We start from the raw sequence: 24,126 nt of genomic DNA, 5'->3' as shown, positions 1-24,126 counted from the left end.
TTTTTATCTCTTTCAAAATATTTTGTGTTTTCTCCTATCTTTTTCTCTTAAGCTGTGTATTTTGTTGCATGAAGTAACCTCTAATAAAGGCTTTACTTGCATCCCAAACGATTCTTATATCTGTGCCTTTATTTAAGTTCAGCTCAAAATATTCTTTTAATTTCTTTTTACAATCATCCACACTTGTTTCATTTTGCAATAAGGCTTCATTTAACCCCTTTCTAAACATATTAGTTTTTCTTTTATAAACCATTCATATAGGGTTATGATCTACTTTAACACACACACACACACACACACCAACAACAAACCATAACAATTGTTGCAGATAATTTTGCCCACAGAACTCCTCATTTAGATCTTATACAAAAGGAAAACACCAAATCCAACTCTAGCTGTACATAAAAAGGATGTTTATGCATGATTAATCACATCAGGATGAAGATGGGGACTCATATTTGAATGTGCTTCCCACTGAAGGTAATGTGGATGTTGCCTAACGCCTATCCATTCTGAATAGTTTCAGAGTGAGTCCCCATCCCCATTCAGTTGCAACTAGACATGTACAAACATAATTTACACTTGACTAGAGCAGGATCAGAATGCCATCCCCCCCCCTCTTTTACACAGACTTTCTTATCTGGATTGGAGCAAAATAACAATTATCCTTGCACATTTAAATCAATAATATACTTTTTGTGTGATAATATAACTTAACTGATGTCTCTATTTGATCCAACAATAAGGTGCTTTTACAAGTGTAGAACAGTTACATTTAAAACTTTCAATAATATTCAGGATGAAGGGCCATGAGACACAGGAAAGACTTCTACTCAGAAAGGAATTTTGGAAGCCCTCACTTTGACCTTATTTATTCATTTATGGCTGCTATTGCCTTTTACCACAGACCCCTGGTATGTTATATCATGTGCAAAAGTGAAGTTAATCTAAAGAACTATGAATCCCCATTAGCATCAGCTATAGACTTTTTAGCACATCAAACAAACGTCAAACATTCTAAAAATAGTTGCCAGCAAAGCAGTTTTTCCTAATATTTCTGAGTGTGTAGGAGATGTTTTCACAAATCTGAATGAATAAAGCAGTATTTTAGTTTGGTTACTACAGCATCCATTCCTTTCTTTTTGAAGCCCTTCAGTCAACTATAGCAAAAAGGGTAAGAGACTCTTTTTTAAAAAGGACACAACTCTCCCTAAGTGTTTTGGAAATCATGAACTCAAAAATAAACTTTCAGTAAAACTTGGACAATATCCCAATACTAAATTAAAGACCTAATTTACTTAGTGCTGCATGAATTGAAGGTGCTCCCAGAAGGATGGCTCCCAGCACTAGCAATCAGAAGGCACTGTGCAGATATTTATCTCTCCCAACCCTCCATCCTGTTTAATGGATTTTCTGCAATAAGAAAAATGTTGGAGGAAGCAACAGGAGGATTACAAGATGACAATGACAATGTCTGGAATTCCTGTAAAATTTGATAAATGAGGAAGGCTATTAAAGCCTGATCTGGAAGCACCCTGAAACACAACTATCACTGTAATAGAAAAGGGATACCCAAATAAGTCTTGTGAGCATCAGTAGGAAAATTAAACCAGCGAAGAGAGAATGTATTGAACAAGAAAAAAGAAAGTATTTCTAGGGACAATTGTTAATGCTAGGACTAAGAAGAGGGTGTGAGACACTGAGAAACATATGAGAAGGTTATGCATTACCACTTAATAGAGATATTATTTAACTAATTAAGGGTGCAATCCTATGCATATTACAACAGAAAAAAGACTTACAATTCCCACCATGGGAATGGCTGGCTGGGGGGATACTGGGAGTTATAGAACTGCATAGGATTGCGGCCTAAGGATGAAGTCTTATACCCACTTACCTGGGATTAAGACACATTGAACTTAATAAGACTTACTTCTGAGTAGGTGGGATTGTGCTGTAAATTATTTTATTTGAGAGTTCTTTTGGTGCCAAAAGGCAAGTTGAGAAGTATTAAAGCAATCAATAATTCCCAGGAATATTGTAATGAGAAAGCTATAGAATAAAATAAAGCTTTGCTAAATTATCATCAATGAAGATGATGATGGCACCAAATACTAAATTCTATGCAATGAAAAAGAGATTAAAAATGAATAAGTACCTGCCAAAACCTTACAATCTGGGGAAGATACTGTTGTCTGTTCCTAATGTTCAATGCAATTTTGCTCCAAAACTGTCATCTTTCTAACTCCTTTAGATATGTAGAAATATTCATACTACTAAATAAAATCAGTAAAAAGATATCAACTGTCCAACCAATAACAACTTCTATGTAAATCAGTGAATATTGTGTTACTGAGCTGAATTCTTGTAAATAAAGTTAAAAGCACATTTTCAGCTATGCAAATCTTCATATTATCTATTCCCATTGTTCAAGACTTTGTGACATATCATGTGTCTTGTGGAAGAGTCACTGGAATTGGACGGGATTCATGTAGCACAAGGACTAATGGAGAGGCACAGCTGTGTGGTGTGTGTGTGACATAAATATTCCAAAGTCATACTGTATTGCTGGATCTTTCCATGAAAAAGGTGTGGCATTAATTTAGGCATGTAATCGTTCTAACTCACAATTTCAATAAAATACATCATGAGCATGGCGAGCAGGCTATGACCTTTAACAGTTATAAATATGCTAATCATTATGTGGTATAAATAATTTTAAAACAGAGACTAATGGATGTTTTTGAACCACATGAGATAATAGTATAATAATAATAATATATAATATATAAATTAATTCAGACTGCAGGTCCCCTTTCTTAGTATTAGTTTTAATTACTTTCAAACAAAAGTTTGTTCATAAACCATTTTGCACTGGAAACTGGGGGGAGGGGGAACCCTAAATAATATTAAAGTATATTGTACCATTTTATTGAAATAATATGACCTTGGAAGGTATACAGGTGTCATCCAGTATAATCTCTGGCATGAGGCGGCATACCCTATTTTCAGTTCATTTTTTTTAAAACAAACTGCCAAGAAAAAACACATCTTACTTAGTTGTAAAAGGATATAGCATTGTAGCCAATGGTTGTATGAGCAGAAGGCAGCTTGTACAACCAATCTTTCTCTACCCACCCTCCCTCCCTCCTGTAGCCCTTTGTATCTTTGAAAACCCTCTCCAGAGACATAGGGAGCTCCTGAACAGTGGGGTCTGTGTCATATGGGGCTGCAGTGTGATGGGTAATAACCCAAAATCAGGCAGAGGGATTTTGCACCAGCAGCAATCCCAGATTAAAGGGCTGCTGTGGATGGCAAAGTGGGGGAAACACGGAGAAGAACCAATGATGTTCATATAGGTACATATAGGTAGAGAAAGTCTTTAGAATATGCTAATCCCAGACTGTTTGCGGCCTTAAAGCTCAAAAACAGCACTTGAAACAAACTGGTGGTGGTACAATAATGAGGTAATATACTCAGGCCTCAACTAGATGAGGGGGGTCGGAGGGAGGCGGTCTTGCGATTTTTTTATCACAAGATTGTTGTCGTGGTTCACACGCGGCGCGTGACATCGTCCCGCCATTTTGGTTTTTTTGTGTTAAAGGGGATGAGTGCTCATGTACAAATTGTAAGTATTTTTTTAAAAAAACTACTTTTCCCTACTCCCCCACCTGGATGGGCACAGAGCTCAGCTCTATGACCCGTGCCCGGCTCCTTGCGGTTACTTGCAAGGAGCCGGGACAAACCCCAACGCGTCTTGGGATCAGCCCGAGGCCATGGAAAAAGCAGGCTACAACTGTAGGACGATATCTCAGGCCAAGAGAGGGATGATCCCTCCCTGTTCCCGGGATGCCCTGTGCGTCATGTGAATGCAAAGGGACGATCCTGGGGTGAACTTCTCCTGTTAACCTTCAAAGCTTTTCACGGTCTAGCTCCTTCCTATCTCTCCTCTCTCATCTCACACTATTGCCCCGCTCGTGCTCTTCGCTCCTCTGATGCCATGTTTCTCGCCTGCCCAAGGGCCTCTACTTCCCTTGCTCGGCTTCGTCCATTTTCGTCTGCTGCCCCTTACGCCTGGAACGCTCTTCCAGAACATTTGAGAACTACAAGTTCAACCGCAGCTTTTAAAGCTCAGCTAAAAACTTTTCTTTTTCCTAAAGCTTTTAAAACTTGATGTTGTGCAGACTTCTACTGTTACTTTCTACTGTTAGTTTTTCCCTACCCTGTGCCTGCTTACCCTTCCCTGTACCTGTTTGCATTCTCTTCCCCTCCTTATTGTTTTACTATGATTTTATTAGATTGTAAGCCTATGCGGCAGGGTCTTGCTATTTACTGTTTTACTCTGTACAGCACCATGTACATTGATGGTGCTATATAAATAAATAAATAAATAATAATAATAATAATAATAATAATAATAATAATAATAATAAATCGCCCCGTCTAGCTATAGCCTCTGTGTGCTGCACCCTAGTCAATACTTTGGCAATTGCAACCGGACCAGAACATAGCTGCCAGAGCAGTGACTAGGTGATATGTATTACTCACATGTGAACTTGGTTTCCCTTAAATTAAAGCATACAGCAGCTTGCCTTAAAATAATAGCTAAGATAAAAGATATAAAATTTCAAAACAATCACAATGCAGCAACAAAAAAATATAATAATGCATAGCTGCCACAGCTATCTATTTAAATGCCGAAATATTTCCACAAAAATCTTCCGAAGGCTTGTCAGAAAATAAAACCTTTTTAACTATCTTTTAATGCTTGTAGTGTTTAACTATTGGCTGCAGAAATTTGGAGAGTGAACTTTTATTATATTTTTTCTGCACTTTTGTAATTGCAAGTGTCATTAGAATTGTTTTGAGAGATTTTACTAATAGGTAATGACACAAAGTAGGTGTCTGAAGTATCTCTGTAAAAGATAGCATTTAAAAAAGAGCAAGGGGAAGCTGTTAAAGAATTCAAGCTATAATTAAGCCTCATTTCCATACACGTTGCTGACTGCCCTTTGGGCAAATAAAAAACAAGGCTGACTTTTTAAAATGTCGGTTATGTGCCTTCCTAACTATATTTTGAGGGTCCACCTTACCTACTTGGTTTAGAGCCTAATACTGGTAGAAGATATATTACCTACTTTATTCATAGGGCTATTTCTAGTCCATTTGTCAATATAAAAGTAGAAAGGTAAAGATATTTATAAACTAAAGTGCTAAGCCAGCACTTTCAATCTGGGCCTTAAAGAGTTCCAACTGGCATAGGTTCTGGATGCGTGGGTGCTATGGAACACAGCAGTTTTGATTTGAAATCCTGACTTTCTGGGCAAACTCAAGTTCCTAGTGAGCTCATCTGGCGGAAGAAGAAATACCAACAACGTCCGAACAAAAAAGGCCTCTCCCTTTTACTTCTGGCATGCTCCTCATAAAGTATAAAAGGAGAAAGATTCTGTTTAAATCCAGCATTAAAAAGCCTATAATACAGAAGCCTCTAAGTATACAGTACTATCTCCTTTAGAGACGAAACATACTGCTATTTAATCTGCATTTTCTCAAATGTGCACAGTTGCTGGCAACTTATAGTAAACAAAGAACACTAGCTTAAATGAACCATTATACATCCGCTTCATTTAAGGAAGGCTGACAATAGCATCTAAAGAAGTAATTAAAAAAGTTTTATGAAGCACTTAAGTAATCACTAAATTCTATTTCAAGTGAAAGCTGTTAAAAACAAAACAAAAAAAACCACCAGCAGCAAACTTTGGAATTATACAAAACTACACACAAGGCTGCAATCCTACGCACGCTTACTTCAAGTAAGTCACACTGAACAATGGAAAAGATTCCCTGGTAATTATGCATACGATTGAGCTGTACAACTGCAATCCTAAACAGACGTACCAGGGAGTAACTCAGTGGGACTTATTAGTTCTGCTTAAACATGGGTAGAAACGGTCCACACATAATATAATTAATCAAAGCAAAACTTGAAATTAACACTCTCCAAAGACTGCAATAAGAGCACCATGATCATAGTTATATCAAATATCCAAAAGACATGAAGAAAAAGTAAGAAGCATGCTACAGAAGAGTTGTCCAGAAAAGTTATGAAATAGTCGTGGAGGGCTTTTTTTTAACTGAATAAATGTCTTTTAAGTATGATTAGGGAATCTAATCTGGGGAATCTGCTATGAAAACCAATTAACTCTCTTCCAACTGTTCTTGGTACACTACTGGGCCAGAGTTTGACTTTGATCAAGCATCTGATCTAGATCCCTAATTTCCATATTGTGCTAAAGTTATGGGGGGAAATATTACATTTACCTTAGGACCTAACCTTAATTTAAATGATTTTTTTAAAAAATAAATGTTCAATTGTTCTCATATTTATAATATTTTAAGCAAATAAGGAAAATGTTAGATGCATTTTAAATCTAAAACTCATTCTTTAAAACCACTAAGTCATTAAATTGCATGTAGCCACTTCTCTTGAGTTTCTACAGATAACGAGGTGCATATCTTAACACATTCTTTTCCTTGAAATATAGATGTACCCAAATATAAATCATAAACTTTATAAACAGACTATGCTCCCTGCTACAATGAAAAAGACTGAAGCAAATCCACAGGATGACATACTTAATTGGCAACAGTCATAGATGAGCAAGTTGGGATTCATTTTTTCATTATGCTCTCTATGCACTTATTAATTAATTTGGAATATAGATGTACCCAAATATAAATCATAAACTTTATAAACAGACTATGCTCTCTGCTACAATGAAAAAGACTGAAGCAAATCCACAGGATGGCACTTATTAATTAATTTGGGAAAATAATATGGTTTTACACCTGGGCGAAGACCGCTGTGTACCACTCTTCCTATTGCTGGGTCTATTCTTGTTTTTAAGTAAGTGTAGTATCATTGGCCCTGTGCTTTCCTTGATGATAATTCCATACTTAGGAAGAGGTTGTGGAATCACACCCAGTTTGCATGATAGGACAAGCCACAGTGGCTAGTTTAAATCAGAGGGGCATGTCCATGTAAACTGGGCCTAAGGGTTGTTTCCCCCTCAAAGAAGCCATGCTGCCCAGGTCCAGATGACATGACAACCTGACCTAGGCTAATGGTGCCCAGCATGCACCACTTATTTAAACAAGCCTTTTTATTGTGCACACCAGATCAATGTTCTCTGTTGACATCTCTACAGTTGCATCCAGAATTAGAGATACAAGGACATCCATGCCTACCTCAGTCCCAAGCAGCTCATTTATAATATGGTCTCCTTGGATCCAGTTATGTGTGGGTAGCATCTGTAGTGCTGAAATCTATCAGTTGATTCAGTCAGCTCCACAAACTCTGAAGGACCCCATGCAATTAGATCCATCCTTATTGTACAGGGATCTTATTATCCTTCCTTATTGTAGAGGGATGTTTTTGTGGGGGGCTGACCTAGTTTAAAATAGCTGATGGCCTACCTATTTCCTAAGACTTCTAAAACATATTCCCTCATGAGGACTCAACAGCAACTGTTCACATAAATAAAACTATGCAGCCTGCTATCATAGATCTACATTCTTAAGCCCACAAATCCATATGTTTCACAAACATTGTCACATATTCTGCATATATAGAGCTGAGCTACAATACTAAACATCTGGACATGACATAAATTGTAAATTTAGGCTTACTTTGGCACACAAGAAATTAGCACTGCGGCATTTCTCAACACAAAGAACATTTCTTGAATGCTTTTTCAGGTTTGAACTATCATACAACTGATTTTACTCTTCTTGCCAACAGGAATCTTCCTCCAGAAGAAGCAGAAAGTTTCAGACCAGCAAGAAGAGAGTTAGCATGATATACCCCTCTCCTCCTCCTCACAGAGGACATCCTCAGGCACCTCACATCTTCCTGCTCTGACCACAACTGGTGGTCCAACTCCTCTCTGACTGCATTTCTTCCCACTAGTCTCCAAGAGATGAGCACATCCATCAGACTATTAATGCTATTCCACCAGTTCACCTTCTTCCCCCGAACCACATCTCAGACATGTGACTACCAGAAATTTGAGATGCACTACCAGAATCTAATATTTCTGATGCCAAAAAGAACATCAAGTGAGTTACATGTGTTGGTTCCCCATAATCAGTACATGACAGTATTCCCAGTTTTCACATTCTCTTGCCTTTAAGAAAGTAAAATAGAAACTGAAAAATACTACACACTGTCTAGTTCAGCTTTCCATGACAAGTAATTACTACAACCTGGGATTTTCTGCAATTTGATGTTGTATCAGGAGAGTGAAATGTTTGGGTCCTAATTGAAATATATTACTTGGAAATTAGAAGTAACTTCTACTGAAATCTTTGGGATGTACTGGCTCTTAAAATCAGTGTGCCAGGAATTGAATTGATTCTTATTATGCCAATAAACAAAGTATTTCAAATAAGAGAAAACAAAAAAGAAGAACACCAAACATTACTGTAGCAGCTCTTCCTGTGTGAGTTCCTCTGATCTTTGTTCCCCAGTCACCATGGACAATTCATTTTTTAGCTCTTGAATTTCCTTTTTCAGTCGTGCAATCATCTGCAAAAATAAAATAGGTGTCACTTATCGGGCAGTATCCTATACTCTTGCTGTGCTTACACTAGTGCTAGAAGAACAGACTGCTAATGCAACAGGAACTATTGGTACTTGGAATAAGCATAGAAATGAGCAAAAACACACATTTACAGAATAGGACAGGTCAACAGAGCTCCCTTCTGTGAGCTCTACTGGCCTGTCCCATTCTGCCAATGAACATGGCTGTTCGTTTCTGGTTGTGTCAGGAGCCGCTAGTTCCTGTTGCATTAGTGGTCTATTCTGCTAGTGGGAGGGGAATATCAAATATCCATTGATACATAGCAAATTCATGATCTAGGATTTTGTTGGGGTTCCTCTGTGGTCTTGCAGAGCTCCTAATTTTGGTATTTTGTCATAGAAATAAATGGATACTGTTGTTTTTATACTGTTTTTATGTTTTTTTAATTTTTGTATACTTTTAATGTTTACTATTTTTAATTGTAAACCGCCCAGAGAGCTTCGGCTGTGGGGCGGTATATAAATGTAATAAAATAAATAAATAAATAAAATATAAATGAAATCCCTGCTCCTTTCCCAACCCTTCTTGGATTTTCTGAAGGAGAGCTTGTTTAGATAGCATATATTACAGGAAGAAGAAACCAAATCCCAAAGTGTTCACTTTCTCAAACCTGCAACAAAAGTAAAATGGTAGAAGTAAAAAAAGAAAGAAAAAGAAGTAGGACTGAGTATGTACACTTATGAGGAAGAAAAATGTCAAGGGCAGAGGTGACCTTTTTTGCAGCTTTCCCACTTCACTTTTCATATTTGGGTAGTAACACAACCTGAGAAATATTTGTTCCTGAGACACTGACCTGGTTCGCATGTAACGAGAAGCTACTGTGGGTGAAGTTCCCTGTGGGGTTTCTTGTTGCATCATGGCAGCCTGCCATTTTGAATATTTGGGGCATGGCAGGGGCACATCACAGTTTATTGTTATGTTTGAACCCAATGAGCATGGGTTGTTGAAGTGGTTGAAAAACCATATGCAACCCTAAAACAGCCCATAGGTTCTGGGGTGACTTGTCAACTACCCCAAAACACACCCTTCCTGGGTTTGCACATAATGAGAAGCTAGGGTGTGCCCCTACCACAATGCAATATTCAAAATTGTGGCCTTTAGTAGCTTCCCATTACGTGCAAAGCGGGCCAGTGTTTGACTGAGTGAGTAGAGATGGAGTTAACAATGTGGCAAGTTTGGATGTGTCCAAAGATACATGGAAGTTGGTGACAAAATAACTAATTGTAAATTAAAACTAACCAGATTTATACATGCATGAACACACACATTTCATTGCTGTGATCCCTTGTGAAAAAGGAAGATAGGAGGTCATGATCTGAAGGCTCCCAAAAGAACAACCTTGCTGAAGCTAAGAAAGTCTGCCTAGCTGGGAGATTTTCTATAAATGCTATGTATCTATGGGAAAAGCTGGAATATAAATGTAATAAATTAAATAATAATAATAATAATAATAATAATAATAATAATAATAATAATAATAATAATATATTTATTCCTTACCCGCCTTTCCCTCTGGATCAAGGTGGGGTACAACACAAATACAAAACACCATAAAATACATATAATTGATTAAAACATATAAAACTAATACATTATTAAAAGGCAGCACATTCTTAAAAGGCATCTTAAAATTGAACTGGGTAGGTAACATTTTTGCATCACTTGAGATAACTGTGTCTTCCAGCATCATAACCATGAAGTATATCAATTATGAAATTTTCAGTATGGAAATAGCAGTCATTTTTAATTAGAAACAATAATAAAAAATGCTTACCAATCTGGGGTCAATTTCTTCATTTAGAACTGCTTCATTCTTAATAAGGGCGACTCGCTGAGCAAATCTACAAGTTGATATAGATTCCTAATTGGACAAAATATCTTCTTAACATGCAACCAAGTAAACAGGTAGATATGCTACTATTAACAAACTAAAGCAGCAGTCTTGATATAGTCCTATTAAAATTAATGCCAACTGAATTGTATATTGGCAGAAAATAAACACGTTCAGTTCTCCACTTAGGCTACTAGATCAAAACTGAGGATGGAATCAGCTGGTATTCCAAACATGGTTTGCCACCAAAACCAGCAGCCCCCACACAGTTCCCCCTCTTTTCTCTTAAATATTTAGTTCCTGAAATGTGTGATATGAGCTCTACTTCAGAGAGGGCATTTAGGAGCAATTGTGTCAACTGCCCAGGTCATTTCAGAATTCTGCCAATCGATGAAGTTTGGGGGGCAGATCATCATCTTGCAGAGGGTGAAAGCTACTGTAAATCTAAACCTCAGCAGGAGGTGACCTGACTATGACAAAGGGACGGATTCAACCTTCCCCCACCTTCAGAGCACTTTGGTGAACTAGCTGGAAGGCAAGTTCAGAATAGAAAAATTAACATACCTATAGCTTCTTCAAGAGAGATACTCTTCATGAGTGGCCCATACAGAGGTTCTCCAGGAAGAATTAATGCTTATGGCTGAATCCTACTGTATGTTGTGTTGGCATAGAACTTTTTTGATGACATTGTCATAGACATACCAATACATATGTTTAGAATGCAAATGATTAAATTAAATAATCATATCCCAAATTAAGGCTGCAATTCTATGTCTATTACCTGGGAGTAGGTTCATGGAAACCAAGTAGTTTAGACTCCAACAAATACTTATTGGGCCAATTTATTTCTTTTTAAAAGTTAATGTATTCCACAATGCACTAACCCCCCCCCCCACACAACCAAAACAACCCTTCACTTTTAGATGATAGAGACTTTGAACTTCTCAGAATTAGACCAATCTTGTTTTTCTTCATAATCACAAAACAGAAAAATTCAGGGGGGAAATCAATTCTTCGGGGGGGGGGATCTATTCGTCTCCTGAAGACTTTGCATCATCTTCATAAGATCCATTCGTTTCTGTATAATCCCACATTTACATTGCTGTTATGTAATTATAGATACTTAAAAAGTCTTCCAGGTTAAGGCTAGACAAAACTCTGTTGCTATTAGCAAAATAATTAAAAGATTGGGAAATATTCAATGGTAAATGCACATCTCTAATCATTCTGTTGCACCTGTGGGAGCGACTACCATTTCAACAGGAAGCTAGCCCTTGTTAAAACATCCCTGGAAATGAGCTGAAATATAAGTTTCCAGAATGGGACAGGTCAATGGAGCTCTCTCCTGTGAGCTCTGTTGATCTACACCATTCTGGAAATTAGTGTTGCAGCACATTTCTGATTGGTTTAGGAACTGCTACCTTCCTGTTGTGTTAGTGGTCGGTCCCAACGGCAGGCAGACAAAGTTGAATATTGCTTCACATTCCCAGTGCCTATTCGATAAAATTAAGTTTGGGTAGAATGGAACATATCAAAATGAAATTAAGTAGATAAACTAAAATATTTTTAAAAATACATTATAATAAGAAATGGAAGACATACATCTATGTTTCTTTTTTCTATTGAGAGTGTTGCAATCATTGTAGTCATACAGTTCCCTCCTAGGCTGTCTCTTAGCACCGAGGTCATCATAGAATTCCTGTAGGGAATATGAGACCTGTTTTTCTCTGAAAGAGCGATGATTACCTGCAATAAGAATGGCAATGGAAAATCATTATTAAACTCTTTATTATTTTGCTCTTGACTACTTAAGTTTTTCTAATACTGAAAAAGCTTCCTTTAAGATTGAACAGTTTTGTTGACTGTAATAGTGGTATAACATTAGTCCATAAAACACACTTTGACCCTAAACATGTTTTTAGAATAATATATGCCAAAATGTGCACCAAAGCATAAGAAACATCAATCAATAAAAACTTACATAAGCAAGAAAAAGCTACATCCCCACATATCTTTTGAGTAAAATAACAGGCTGGTTTCTTCAAACTTATAGCCAACTTCTGCACAATTATCACTGTTAAGTTTGACAGTGACGAGCCAACATTCCTCTGAATGGACTACAAGTACCTAATCATCCAGATATAGGAATATGACATGTCCAGATGCCCTAAGATGGCAACCACCCTCGAAGCCCTTCATAATTCAAAGGGAAGAACTCTGAATTGAAATTGCCAAGATGTCAATCTGCTTCTCCAGGATGAGAGGGACTTCGTCCAAATAGGCAAATCAACTAAGTTGAGAGAACCCACAACCATCAACATCTCTGTCTTCTCTGGAGCTTCAATTTATTTCCCTTCATTGAATTTGTCGCACTTTCCAGATACTACACTGACACTGAAGCTGCTTAACAATGAAAGACGTTCTGGTAAAATCCTTAGGCTGAAGATATTTATTCAATATGTGGTTAGTCCAAGAGCAATGATTTAGCTACAGAAGACAAAATAAACTATTTGCAAAGATTTCTCAGTTACAGCAAATCTAAGTGTTCGACTTTAAATTCCCATATACCAAAGGGGGGAAAGTGTGAGGCACATAGTTAAAGAAAGCATATTGTACATTTCTTCTTCTTTTGACATTCTCCACAAATGTCTGCTTCATGGGTTGACATGTACCCCGTTACTGTGGGTTATAAACGCTTTAAAGAAACTTTTGGAAAAAGCACCAAGTTCATGAGCACTCCAAAATCAACAAAAGGCTGCCATTATTCTTAATATTTATTGGGCTATGAAAACAATACCCTACATTGAAACTTAAGAAAAATACTTCTAGCAGGTGTGATGATTCCTTTATTTTTTTAAGCAGAATACTTGAAAAAATGGATAATGTTCAAGTTATATTAAAACAGCAGCAATAAACACAGTAGTGATAATTTAACAGCTTATTAATACAACTTTACCATGCTTCAAGCTTGAGATCCAAGTTTTGTGTAACAAAGAAAAAAATGTAATGAACAACATAATGGGGACACTAATACAAACCATGTAAAATGCTAAGGTGGAAAAATGTAGATGTTGATAGTATAATTTTGCTGAAATGTATTTTTTAAATTTTATTCTGATAACAAAGAATATTAGTGAATCTAAATGTCAGCATTTTATGAGAAATGGGCTGGATTGGCCAAATCAGTGTTGAGGGTTCCGAGAAATCATGTAGTGATCTTATTAAACCAGCCCTGGAAAGCTTGAAAATAACACTTTTTTTTTACAAAGGGTTAATGTGAGGCCATTGTATTAACAACCAAACAAGAAGCAATTCAGCCCTATTTTAAACTTTTTTAAAAGCCTTCCATGAAATACACCTACCTTCCTTTGGTTATCGAACAATAATATTAGTATTACTGTATTTCAACAGTTGCTATTAAAATTGTCTTTAAATAGGAAATTCTGTTAAAAGAAATAGTGTAGGAAAATGACATAATGGAAATTACATCCACCATATTGTAACCTCAGATAAGCACATCATATTCCTCTCTGAAGCAAAATTAAATAGCCCTGATGTCAAGTGCATTGGAACATGTTCATTCTAAAAGCAAAGTGCTTCTCTAAGGTAGTAATAAAATGAATAATTGGACTTCATATCAACTTTACCTGTTCCAAGTAATGTAATGAAAGATTGATATATTTGGCCTCTGTTAGCAGCTGGCCTCCAACTCCTGTCTTCCCAACACGCTCTGAACCAGCCAGATCCACTAAATGTAGTTTGGACCGTCGAATGGTTGCAGATCCTGGTTCTTTGCTTGAGATGTGAATTGTGAAAATGCAGTGTGAACGTGTGGAGGCTTGATTCATTGGAGTCTTCGAAGGAGAAAAGATAATACAATTTACTTAACAGTGACCAACAAGAAAGTTTACAGATGACAGGAGAAAGTTATCTGCTGATCAAGTTTGAAAAATACAGGTCATAAAGATGAATTGAAACACGTTGTGATTCAAACTTCCCATGGGCAGAATCCCACTCACAGTATGCTTCACTGGAGAAAAAGAGAGGAGGCAGTTTTTGCTACCTATTACTTCCCTCTGCACTCTTACCCTATTCTAGAAGGTTCACTGACCCCCCCAGATCAGCTTTCTTTTGGAGGGGGGGATAGGTCACATGGCCAATTAATGAAAACTGGCTCCCCCTTCCCAGTGGAAGCCTCTGCCAGAAGAAGCCCTTTAAAGAGGGCACCCAACCTTTTAAGAACATAAGAAATCTTCTGGATTAGCCCAAAGTTCTGGATCCAATTTCCCATAGTGGTGAACTTAAAGACCTCCAGGAAGCAAGCAGAGCACAAAGGCAATAGCCCTCCAGTACTGTTGTTCTGAGCAACTGGTATTCAGACCATACTGTCTCTGAACAAGTTATCATGGCTAATAACTACTGGTAAAACTATCTCCTATGAATGTTTCTAATCCCTTTTTAAAGCTATTCTAGAGGCCATCACCATATAAGTGGCATTAAAGTCCAAAAATTAATTGTTTGTTGTGCAAAACAAACAAACAACTATTCTCTTATCTGTCCTGAATCCCAAGTTGTATTATGTAAGAGAGGCAAAGAAAGTTCTGTGTTCACTATTCTCCAGTACAAACATACCTGCGGGATCACCTTCTCCCGTACAATCCGCCCTGCACACTCAGGTCCTCTGGAAAGAATTTACTCCAGTCAACAAAAACAAGGCTGACAACTATTACCCAGAGGACCTTTTCTTCTGCTGCTCCCATTCTCTGGAATGGCCTGCCGGGAGAGATTAGTCAACTTAACAGTCTTCCGGAATTTAAGAAAGCCATAAAGATTGATCTGTTCCGGCAGGCCTACCCAGTTGAATTTTAAGATGCCTTTTAATAATGTGCTGCTTTTAATAATGTATTAGATTTAAATGTTTTAATTAGTTATATGTATTTTATGGTGTTTGTGTTTGTGTTGTACCCTGCCTCGATCCAGAGGGAGAGGCGGGCAACAAATTATTATTATTATTATTATTATTAAACTTTATCATGTCTTCCATTAGTGATTTTTTAAAAACTAAAAAGCTATAAATCCTATGCAATCCTATGCATGTTTAGACCAAAAAAAGCCCTACAACTCCCAGCATGCCATGACTGGGGGATATTGGCAGCTGGAGGACTTTTTTCTGTATGAACATGCATAGGATCACACCCCTACATTAGTCTGGTGGTTACTATGTAACTTTTAAAATTAGTGCCTTAATGTGTTTGTTACCCCCCTCCCCTTCTCTTTTTATGCTCTTATGTTTTTTAGACAATTAATCTATTGGCATGGACTAGCTTGTTTTATTCATCTTGTATATGCCTCTCTGCATTCCTTTTCAGCACAAGAGCAAGTAAAAAAGGCTTTGAATAAATAAATATGTGTTACATTAATTATGTTATACGTTTTTCACAATGTGCAATAATTTACTTTTTTTTAATACTATTTTTTATTGATTTTCAAGTAAGGACAAATAAAATAAACACACAGACTAAAAGAAAACACTCAACAACAATACAAATGTTCCCACAGCACCACTATAAAAAAGCATGGGTGTTCATTCTTTCAATAAGCACTTAGTAAATATAGAAATCTTAAACAAATCTATACTTTCTGGTACAGAAAAAGATGCAGGTTAAGTTAGAAACTCTGACCAAAAGGATTCCTGAGTCATTGGAGGTCTAGGTTAATTTGTTTATCCTTACAAATTATCGCAAGTAGGCAGTTATTGCTACGTACAATATGTTTTAGAACCCCTTTGCCTGTGCAAAGCCAGTCCAAAAAGCAAAATATTAAAGCATTATAGTGACAGAGGTAAAAAATAAATTAAAAATGAACCACGGGCATAAGTTAATGGTGCATGCAAGTGGAGCTCCTAGGCTTTCTCTCTTCAGTGTCCCATGACCCCTGAAAATCTGCTCCAGAGGGTCCCCAAACCCTCTAGAGCAGATTTTGATGGCACACAGGGGAAAGGGGAACTGAATCCTCCCATTTCTGCTAATGAAAGCAGCTCCATCAGCAGAAAACGTCACTGGATTTCACCCCATGTCTACATTGCAGATTACCTTGGCTTGTGGCCTCTTGCTGTTTGACATACATTTGTATTTCGCTGTATGCCCATTTCCAGTGTATTAGAATCACACCCTGAGCTTCTTAGTTGGGTTATTCTGGACCAAATAAATTCTTTGGTTTAGTTGCTGTAACCCACCCACCCTTTGGTCCTTCTCTCTTCCCATATAAAATTTAGCAAGAATTGCTAGTTCTATATAAATCATGCAGTTCTATTTTATTGTGAAGACATGAATTATGTCAAATTACTAAGTATGATTAAGAAAACAAACTCAGTGCAATATCACTTTTTGAAAAAACAAAGGCAGTGGACAAGAATTTGCAAGATGTCCAGTTATAGAAAACCTTTGCCAGAGAGGAAGCTCAAGTGGGCGAACCCACCTATCTCCAATGTGGTACAAATTTGGACACAATTATCACAGCACTTGGGTGGAGAGTGCAGACAATACATGTTACCATGCAGGCATGGCAGCTTATGGCATATTTGCCACTGGTAAATAAGTACTGCAGACATTCTGAGAGAAGGATGCTAGCCTACAGAATTATTATTCCTAGGAGTAGTGCACATCTCAGAAAGACCAAAACTTTGTTTCTTATAAAGTCTAGGTTATCAGTAGTTTTTCCCCTTCCTTGCCCCATTCTACAATTTGTAAACTGAACAGATCTGATGTAGAAATCACTGTGGCATAGCAAGTTGTTTTTATAAAAACTCCTTAAATCTTATTATCGTGACATAACTTGTCCCATCCCCCCTTATCATATACTGCTTATTCCATAAAGCAAAGCAAACTGGGATGGTCTGTTAGAAAGATCCAACTCTACAGTCAGAAAATACCTTTCAGCACCAACAAAAATGCAACGAACAAACAAATAAATTGCGGGGAAGCTTTCACAATCTCCAGATCGTGGAACTAGGCTGAGATGGCTGGGGGGGAGAAAAAAAAAATACTGACCTGATTTTAAAGTCATGAAGTCTATTTATTCTATGCTCTAGCAGATATGCCTTCCACATGAGAAAACTTCCACATGTGTAAGCCAATAAAAACGAAAGCTGCTTATGAAATGCAATAATGGAACATAAATGTAACTTTAACACTTCTATCCGTTTGACACTTTTTGCTCATACCACACAGAAACACATTTGTCAACATCACCACTTGTGCATCTCCTTGATGAAATTTCACTGCAAATTCACTATGCAGCTGTTCAGACAACTTGAAATTAAAAAACAACAACTATCTTGAATGAGGACTTAAAGCCTGCTACAAGATTTTGCTAGTGGTTTCAGAGCTTTTTTTTATCTTGTTAAAAATATCTCAGACATGTGTGTCTGAACTCATTAAGATGAAGGAAGATTACAGAACAGGTCAATCTCAGAACAGATGGTTTCTATTCTAAATGTATAGCTAGAAAAAAAATAGATAGACTACCGTGATTTGCAAATAACTTTTTCTATAAAGGGATTCCATGACATCATAAATTACAGTGCTCCAATCCTTCATGGCATCATGAGAAGAGCACAAAGGAAACATTCTATTAATTCAAACAAGTCCTGTGACAGAGTTAATATTGTTTCCGCATGATAAATATTGTTCTCCCACCACCCCAAAACAACACATCAGCAATCACTGCATAGTTTACAACTATTACACGGCAAAATAGGCTATCACGTGCCATCTCAAAATACCCAGTGTGGTTCATTCTAGGTCAACCTTGGTTGCTCACTAGTGGTATTTAATGTCTGGCTATAATAAGGCTTGTAGCTTTGAACAATATTCAGCATTGCATCAGCTTCTGGTTAGAAAATTGCTGCAGAGCTATTTCAAATTTTTCTTCTTGTATATTTCTAGTACTGTGGTATTATGAAACTGTGCAGTGTTGCCAAAATTAAAACAAAGATACCAGACTCAAATGTTTGTGAAGGAAACCAATAAATTAGGTAATAACACATTTATCACTATGGTCACATGAAAAGTTACCATCCATAGCAATGTGGATCATCAGCATAAAATCTGGAGGAAATAAATAGCTTACAGCTGATTTTATTGAAAGTATTTGTAGAAATATGGATCAAATGAACTGAACAGGGAAAGTATTTCCAATATAGCTTTTTGAATAATATTTTCCTGCCCTCAATCTTAACAAAATTCAAATTATCCCAACACATCTTTTAAAATATCTACATGGGGCTTTTAGTTTTGGGTGAATGTGTATACCAATTCACTCCATTCTTACAGAGTTACTGTTTGGATGCCCAAGGAATATGTCAAAGCAAAGTTCTTCCATGAAATATTATTCTTCCTTTTCAGGGAACATTTGCGTACTAAAACATTTGAGTACTAAAACAATGAATGAGCCCAAGCATCTCCTAGGCATGCTCTTACATTTTATGTGAATTTTCAAAAGTTCCTTACTGCCGTTGCATGTACTCTAATTTCAATCTTGACAAAGATTCAGTTAGCTCAACATCTGTTGCAAGTAAATTGGTGGAAAGCATTATTAAAAATAAAAACATCAAGTATATAGAAGGACATGTCTTGCTGACGAAGTATCAATATGGCTTCTACAGGTGTATTTTGTCCCTAGTCTCTTCTTAGCTTTTGGGTACAGTTATTATTATTATTATTATTATTATTATTATTTATTTATTTATTTATTTATTTATACAGCACCATGTACATGGTGCTGTACAGAGTAAAACAGTAAATAGCAAGACCCGCATAGGCTTACATTCTAATAAAATCATAATAAAACAATAAGGAGGGTAAGAGAATGCAAACAGGCACAGGGTAGGGTAAACAGGCACTGGGTAGGGTAAAACATCTTGCCATATTCTCAAGGAGACAGGTATCCCCATCACAGAGCAAATTATGAGAATGAGCAAGCCCATCAGTAATTTGCCTCAATATCTTGTTTTGACTAGAACAACATGTAAATACTCACAATATTGTTATTTTTAGACAGAAATACTTGGTAGCGGATCAGTATTCCTGATCAAAGACTGACTGAATGAAAGAAGTGGAGATACAACACCCATGATCTATTTGCTTATAGGAAAATGTATGAACAAGCATACCCATTCTTTTTTTTCCTTTTTTTCTTTTTTTGAGTTACCCTGTTCAGCAATTAGGGCCATAGATCAGTGGCAGAGCACATGCAGAAGATACCAGGTTCAATCCCCAGCATGTCCAGGTAAAGAAAGAATTCTCCCTGAAACCCTGGATGGCTGCTGCCCGTCAGTATCCATAATACTGGGCTGGATGGGGCCCAATGGTCTGACAAGGCACTCTACTGATGTACTATCATCCATGTTTTTAGTCCATTTCAGGCTATGGATGTCAGACTATGCCTCTGCTTATAACTTGTTATTGCAGAAGATAATCATTACATATAAAGCCCTATGGACCATACGTGGAGCTTTTGCCATTACTCCTTGCAATGTCTTGCAGCACGTTGTGGGTAAATGACCTAGAGACCTATGTCATTTGGTTTTTTGATATCTTGCTTTGGGATAATTTGAGAAATTTACAGGTTGGTCAGGGGAGCATTCTCTGATACCTATTGGGAGCCCACAGGGGAAATCCAGTGAGCGAAAATGGGCCCCAGACCTCCCACAGTTGCTCACACTTGGTCTGCAGGTTTCCTCAGATCTCAATTTTGTTCCCTCTTTTTGATGACTACATGAAGCTGCTGGGGGAGTTCATCTGGAATTTTGGGTTGGGTCTCATCTGCTGCTGATAGTCGCCTCTATGCCTCTTTTTCAACTGGATTCAAGGAGGCTGTTGAAGTCTGAAACCACTGTTTGGATGCCATTATAGATTGCATGTGAGCTAACAAGTTGATGCTCAGTCCAGACAAGACAGAAGTATTGTTGTCAGTAGGCAAGCTAATCTGGGACTGGGGGTACAGCCTGTTCTGGATGAGGTTGCATTGCCACTTAAGAATCAGGTTTCCAGCTTGGGGGTGTTTCTGGACCTGGCATTGCTCCCGAGTGGTATTTTAGGATATAAAAGAGCAACAAAGAAGTTTTGGGGAAAGAAAGAAAAAAATCTCGTAACAATTTGGAATGACATCTGAGCATGGATAATAAACCAATTTATCTAAAAGTGCCAGATTATCTGTTAAAGACCAAAAGTCAAGAGGTCTAAGTTTTAGCATTTCAGCTAAAATACTTCAAACATTGAAATGGTGCTTGAAAATGTGGAATACGTAATGGAATACACGCAAGTATAATAAAAGTAGTTTAAAGAGAAGTAACCCCAATGCTGAGGTTAGGAATAAGTCTCCATGGTCATCTTCAAATATTTAAAATCTTTACTTCCATTTAAGCAAAATGTGAATGCTGCCAAAACTTTTTGCTCTAGGCACACTCAAACACAAGTGACAGAACTTCATATGCATTCCTAAATTGAAGCAATAGAGAACTAGAGCAATAAAATCCTCTACATAAACATTTCCTCTCTCATTAAAATAGGCTACAACTGCATTAAGGAAAAATGAATACTGGTTTGGAGACTCAGTTGCATGCCCACTTTGATCTATCTTCCTAACAAAACAAGATTTGAGATTTGTGAAGTTTCTGCATAGTATGAACTATTATTTCAACCATTTTGTTGCTGAATGATAAATAAAATCCTTCAAAGTACTATGCACACCATAAAATCCTTTTCAGCTTGAAAGACCTACATAATTGTGAAAGCACTGTAAATAGTAACCACACTCTTTAGTTTATATCGATTTCATTTATGTCGGATGGATGGCATAAAAAAAGTGAAACCCACCCGGAAATCCACCTTTCTCTGCCTCAAGAAATTGATGAGTTGAGAAATGATGACAGGAAAACGTGCTAGAATTCTTCCCCTTGAAGCAATTCTGTAAGCCAGAAAAATTAGCAGAACTCCTTTCATGATTATTGTTCTGAAGAAAATGATTAGCTACAGCTTCACTATATCTTGCTATCTTGACTTTCTGTGAGAAAGTCGTTGAATTTTCTTAAACCACCTGACCTATCTTTAGTCATTTGATGTGCCCATAAAACTGAGATCACATGAATGCACTAGGCTCTTTTGTGGAGATGACATAAAATACAGAACTAAAACATTTAACTTATACACATGAGACAATTTACACATTCAGAAAAAAGCATATGGCACTATTCCCTTGAGACTCTTAGCACTTCAGCATGCAAGTCCAAGACTGTATTCTTTTGAATGTGCTTCCACATCTGACTAGAACCCCTCCCCTCAACATGTCAGCTTTCCAGAAGCACAGAGTTTAGATAAGGGAGTATTCAGCTATACCATCCCCTTTATGCATTCAGAAGTGGTTTCAGACCAGGATTTTGCTCATTCTGAATATATAGATCAGATCACCTATAATTATGGTCAAGAAAGGTCAAATGCAAAGACATAGTTGAGGTTATGAAGACAGACTATGTTCCCTTTTTTACTTCAGATGAAATATCATGAGTATGCAACATAGTTAACAACTTTCCAATTGACTGACAGCACAAACTTATCAGAAGGTTTCAAGGCAACTACAAACCATGCATAGTATCCAATTTGCTAGTGTTAACATAAATTACATTGTGCTCATATAAGCAACCTCTAGAGCAACGCCAATAGCATTTCTTGGTGCGACAGGTTTCCCTGGAAAACCCATCACATTGTGCTAGAGATAGCTTACACTAGCACAATCTAATTTATGATAATGCTAGTGCTGAATTGGATACTGCCCCTTGGCCATAATACTAAGAAGCAAAATCTATGCATAGGGCAGCTCCAACTACCAACGAGACAAATCACTTGTAAACTGATGAGAATATCTGGCTGCTGTAGTGCCAACATCATGCAGAACTCTGGCTCTGCATATGTTCTACCTCGTAATCATAATTTAGGACATAGTGCTCCTTCACATCCATGAACAGAGCAGTTATTCTGGCATGATAATGCCATATAAGCTTCCTGAAATAAAGTAACTACTGGGAACAGATGACTAAAACCTTTTTTAAAAATCAAGTTTTGACTTGGTCCCCCACATGTATGCTTCAAGTGACAGCAAAATATACCTTTCCCTGGACAAAAGGTCTACCTAAAGGGAACTCTCCCCTTCCCTGAAATGGTTACAAAAGCAGATCTGTTTTTTATTTAGAATTATGAGTTCAGAAGCATTAATTACCATGCAATTCTTTTTACTAAGTTCATGAAAGCTCTAATGCTGGCTGAAGTTTTGAGATTGCTTCTAGTGTTCCGGGTTTAAAAACACGTAACTTTAATAACTTTTCCTTAAAACGTTGGCTCTGCTGAAAGGACATGAAAATAAGCCATAAGAACTTGACTATGCACACAAGGCCTGGACTATGTTTTGCAGATGTTTTCTTGTTACCATAGTAGCTTCTAAATTTGTCTCTATCAATGTGAAGTTGGTAACCTAATTTTAAGAAATTATCACGAAGTCATTCTTGTAGTACACTGCAATAACTGGAATACTGAAAGGTTAAAATCAAAACAATGTTTTACTTCTACTCTGGATGATAACATAACCAGATATGCAGAGTTAGCGTTAATATACAAATACTCTTAAAAAGCCAGACCATGACATTTCACACAAGCCAAAATAAGTGATTTGATTGTGCCAAAAATTCTTGCTTCCCAGGTGCCAGAAATCAGAAATCATTTTGCCTTGAGTTTGAAAAAATGTCATTGAAAATATTATTTTGCTGCTCTAGAGTCTGCTTACAAATTTGAAGTGAACAGCTATTCCCACTTCAGATTTTCCTTTCTGAGCCTTTCTGAATATGTATATCCTGCCATTAGATCCACCATGTTCATGTTCATAATACAGAGAAGTCACTTACTTGTAACTCTAGTTCTTCGAATAGTCATCTGTGCATTCACATGTATGGACTCTGTGCCTGTGCAGAGCCCCATTTCAGGAAACTTCTATAGCTGAGTAGCTTTGGATAGAACCCTCCCCACCATCCCAGGGCACATGTCCCTAGCAGGTTCCTGCTTATTCTCTCAGTTTCTTGAGACTGACACTGTAGCTTGGAAACCAAGATGGGTTTTCAGTACCCACATCGAACTCGAGTATGACACCAAAGAGGGGATGGTGGGTGGGTTGTGTGAATGCACAGATGACCACTCTAAGAATGACAGTTACAGATAAGCAACCAATCTTTCTTCTTAATGGTCTTTGTGTATCTCACCAGCAACCTTACCACCTGGTGACCTACTGCAAAATAGGAGAGAGGAAAGTGCAACTGAAATAGTCAGCTTTATTCCGAATGTCCGGAGAATAGTGCCAAATAAATGTAGACAGCCTCAACCAGGTGGCATCCACCCCCAGTTCAGGCAGGGATGGTGATTTCCTGTCAAATGTGACTAATGTCACTACTGCATGAGTAGAGTGAGCTCGGACTGGGGCAGACGGTTTGAGCCAGTCACCTCATACACCAACTCAATTGTCTCAATGAACCACAAGGTGAAGCGTTGGATTGTGATTGGGAGCCCCTTATGCTTGCCATGATAACAGACAAACGGACGGGGTGACTATCTG

General features: G+C 37.4%; 1 protein-coding gene across 1 annotated transcript in view; it reads right to left on the bottom strand.

Annotated features, from left to right (window-relative positions):
* KIF6 (kinesin family member 6) overlaps positions 1 to 24,126 on the bottom strand; it is a 211,449-nt gene that overhangs the window by 143,945 nt on the left and 43,378 nt on the right. The window contains exons 7-10 of the mRNA XM_063125614.1: positions 14,121 to 14,327; positions 12,076 to 12,219; positions 10,417 to 10,503; positions 8,484 to 8,587 (exon numbers count right to left, since the gene is read on the bottom strand). Of these exons, the coding sequence (XP_062981684.1) occupies positions 8,484 to 8,587; positions 10,417 to 10,503; positions 12,076 to 12,219; positions 14,121 to 14,327 (542 nt within the window). The remainder of the gene's footprint in view (positions 1 to 8,483; positions 8,588 to 10,416; positions 10,504 to 12,075; positions 12,220 to 14,120; positions 14,328 to 24,126) is intronic.

This window comes from Elgaria multicarinata, chromosome 4 (assembly GCF_023053635.1).
Source record: "Elgaria multicarinata webbii isolate HBS135686 ecotype San Diego chromosome 4, rElgMul1.1.pri, whole genome shotgun sequence".
NCBI classification, from domain to species: domain Eukaryota; kingdom Metazoa; phylum Chordata; class Lepidosauria; order Squamata; family Anguidae; genus Elgaria; species Elgaria multicarinata.
The sequence above is the reverse complement of the archived record's forward strand: the minus strand, read 5'-3'. Positions and strand labels throughout refer to the sequence as shown.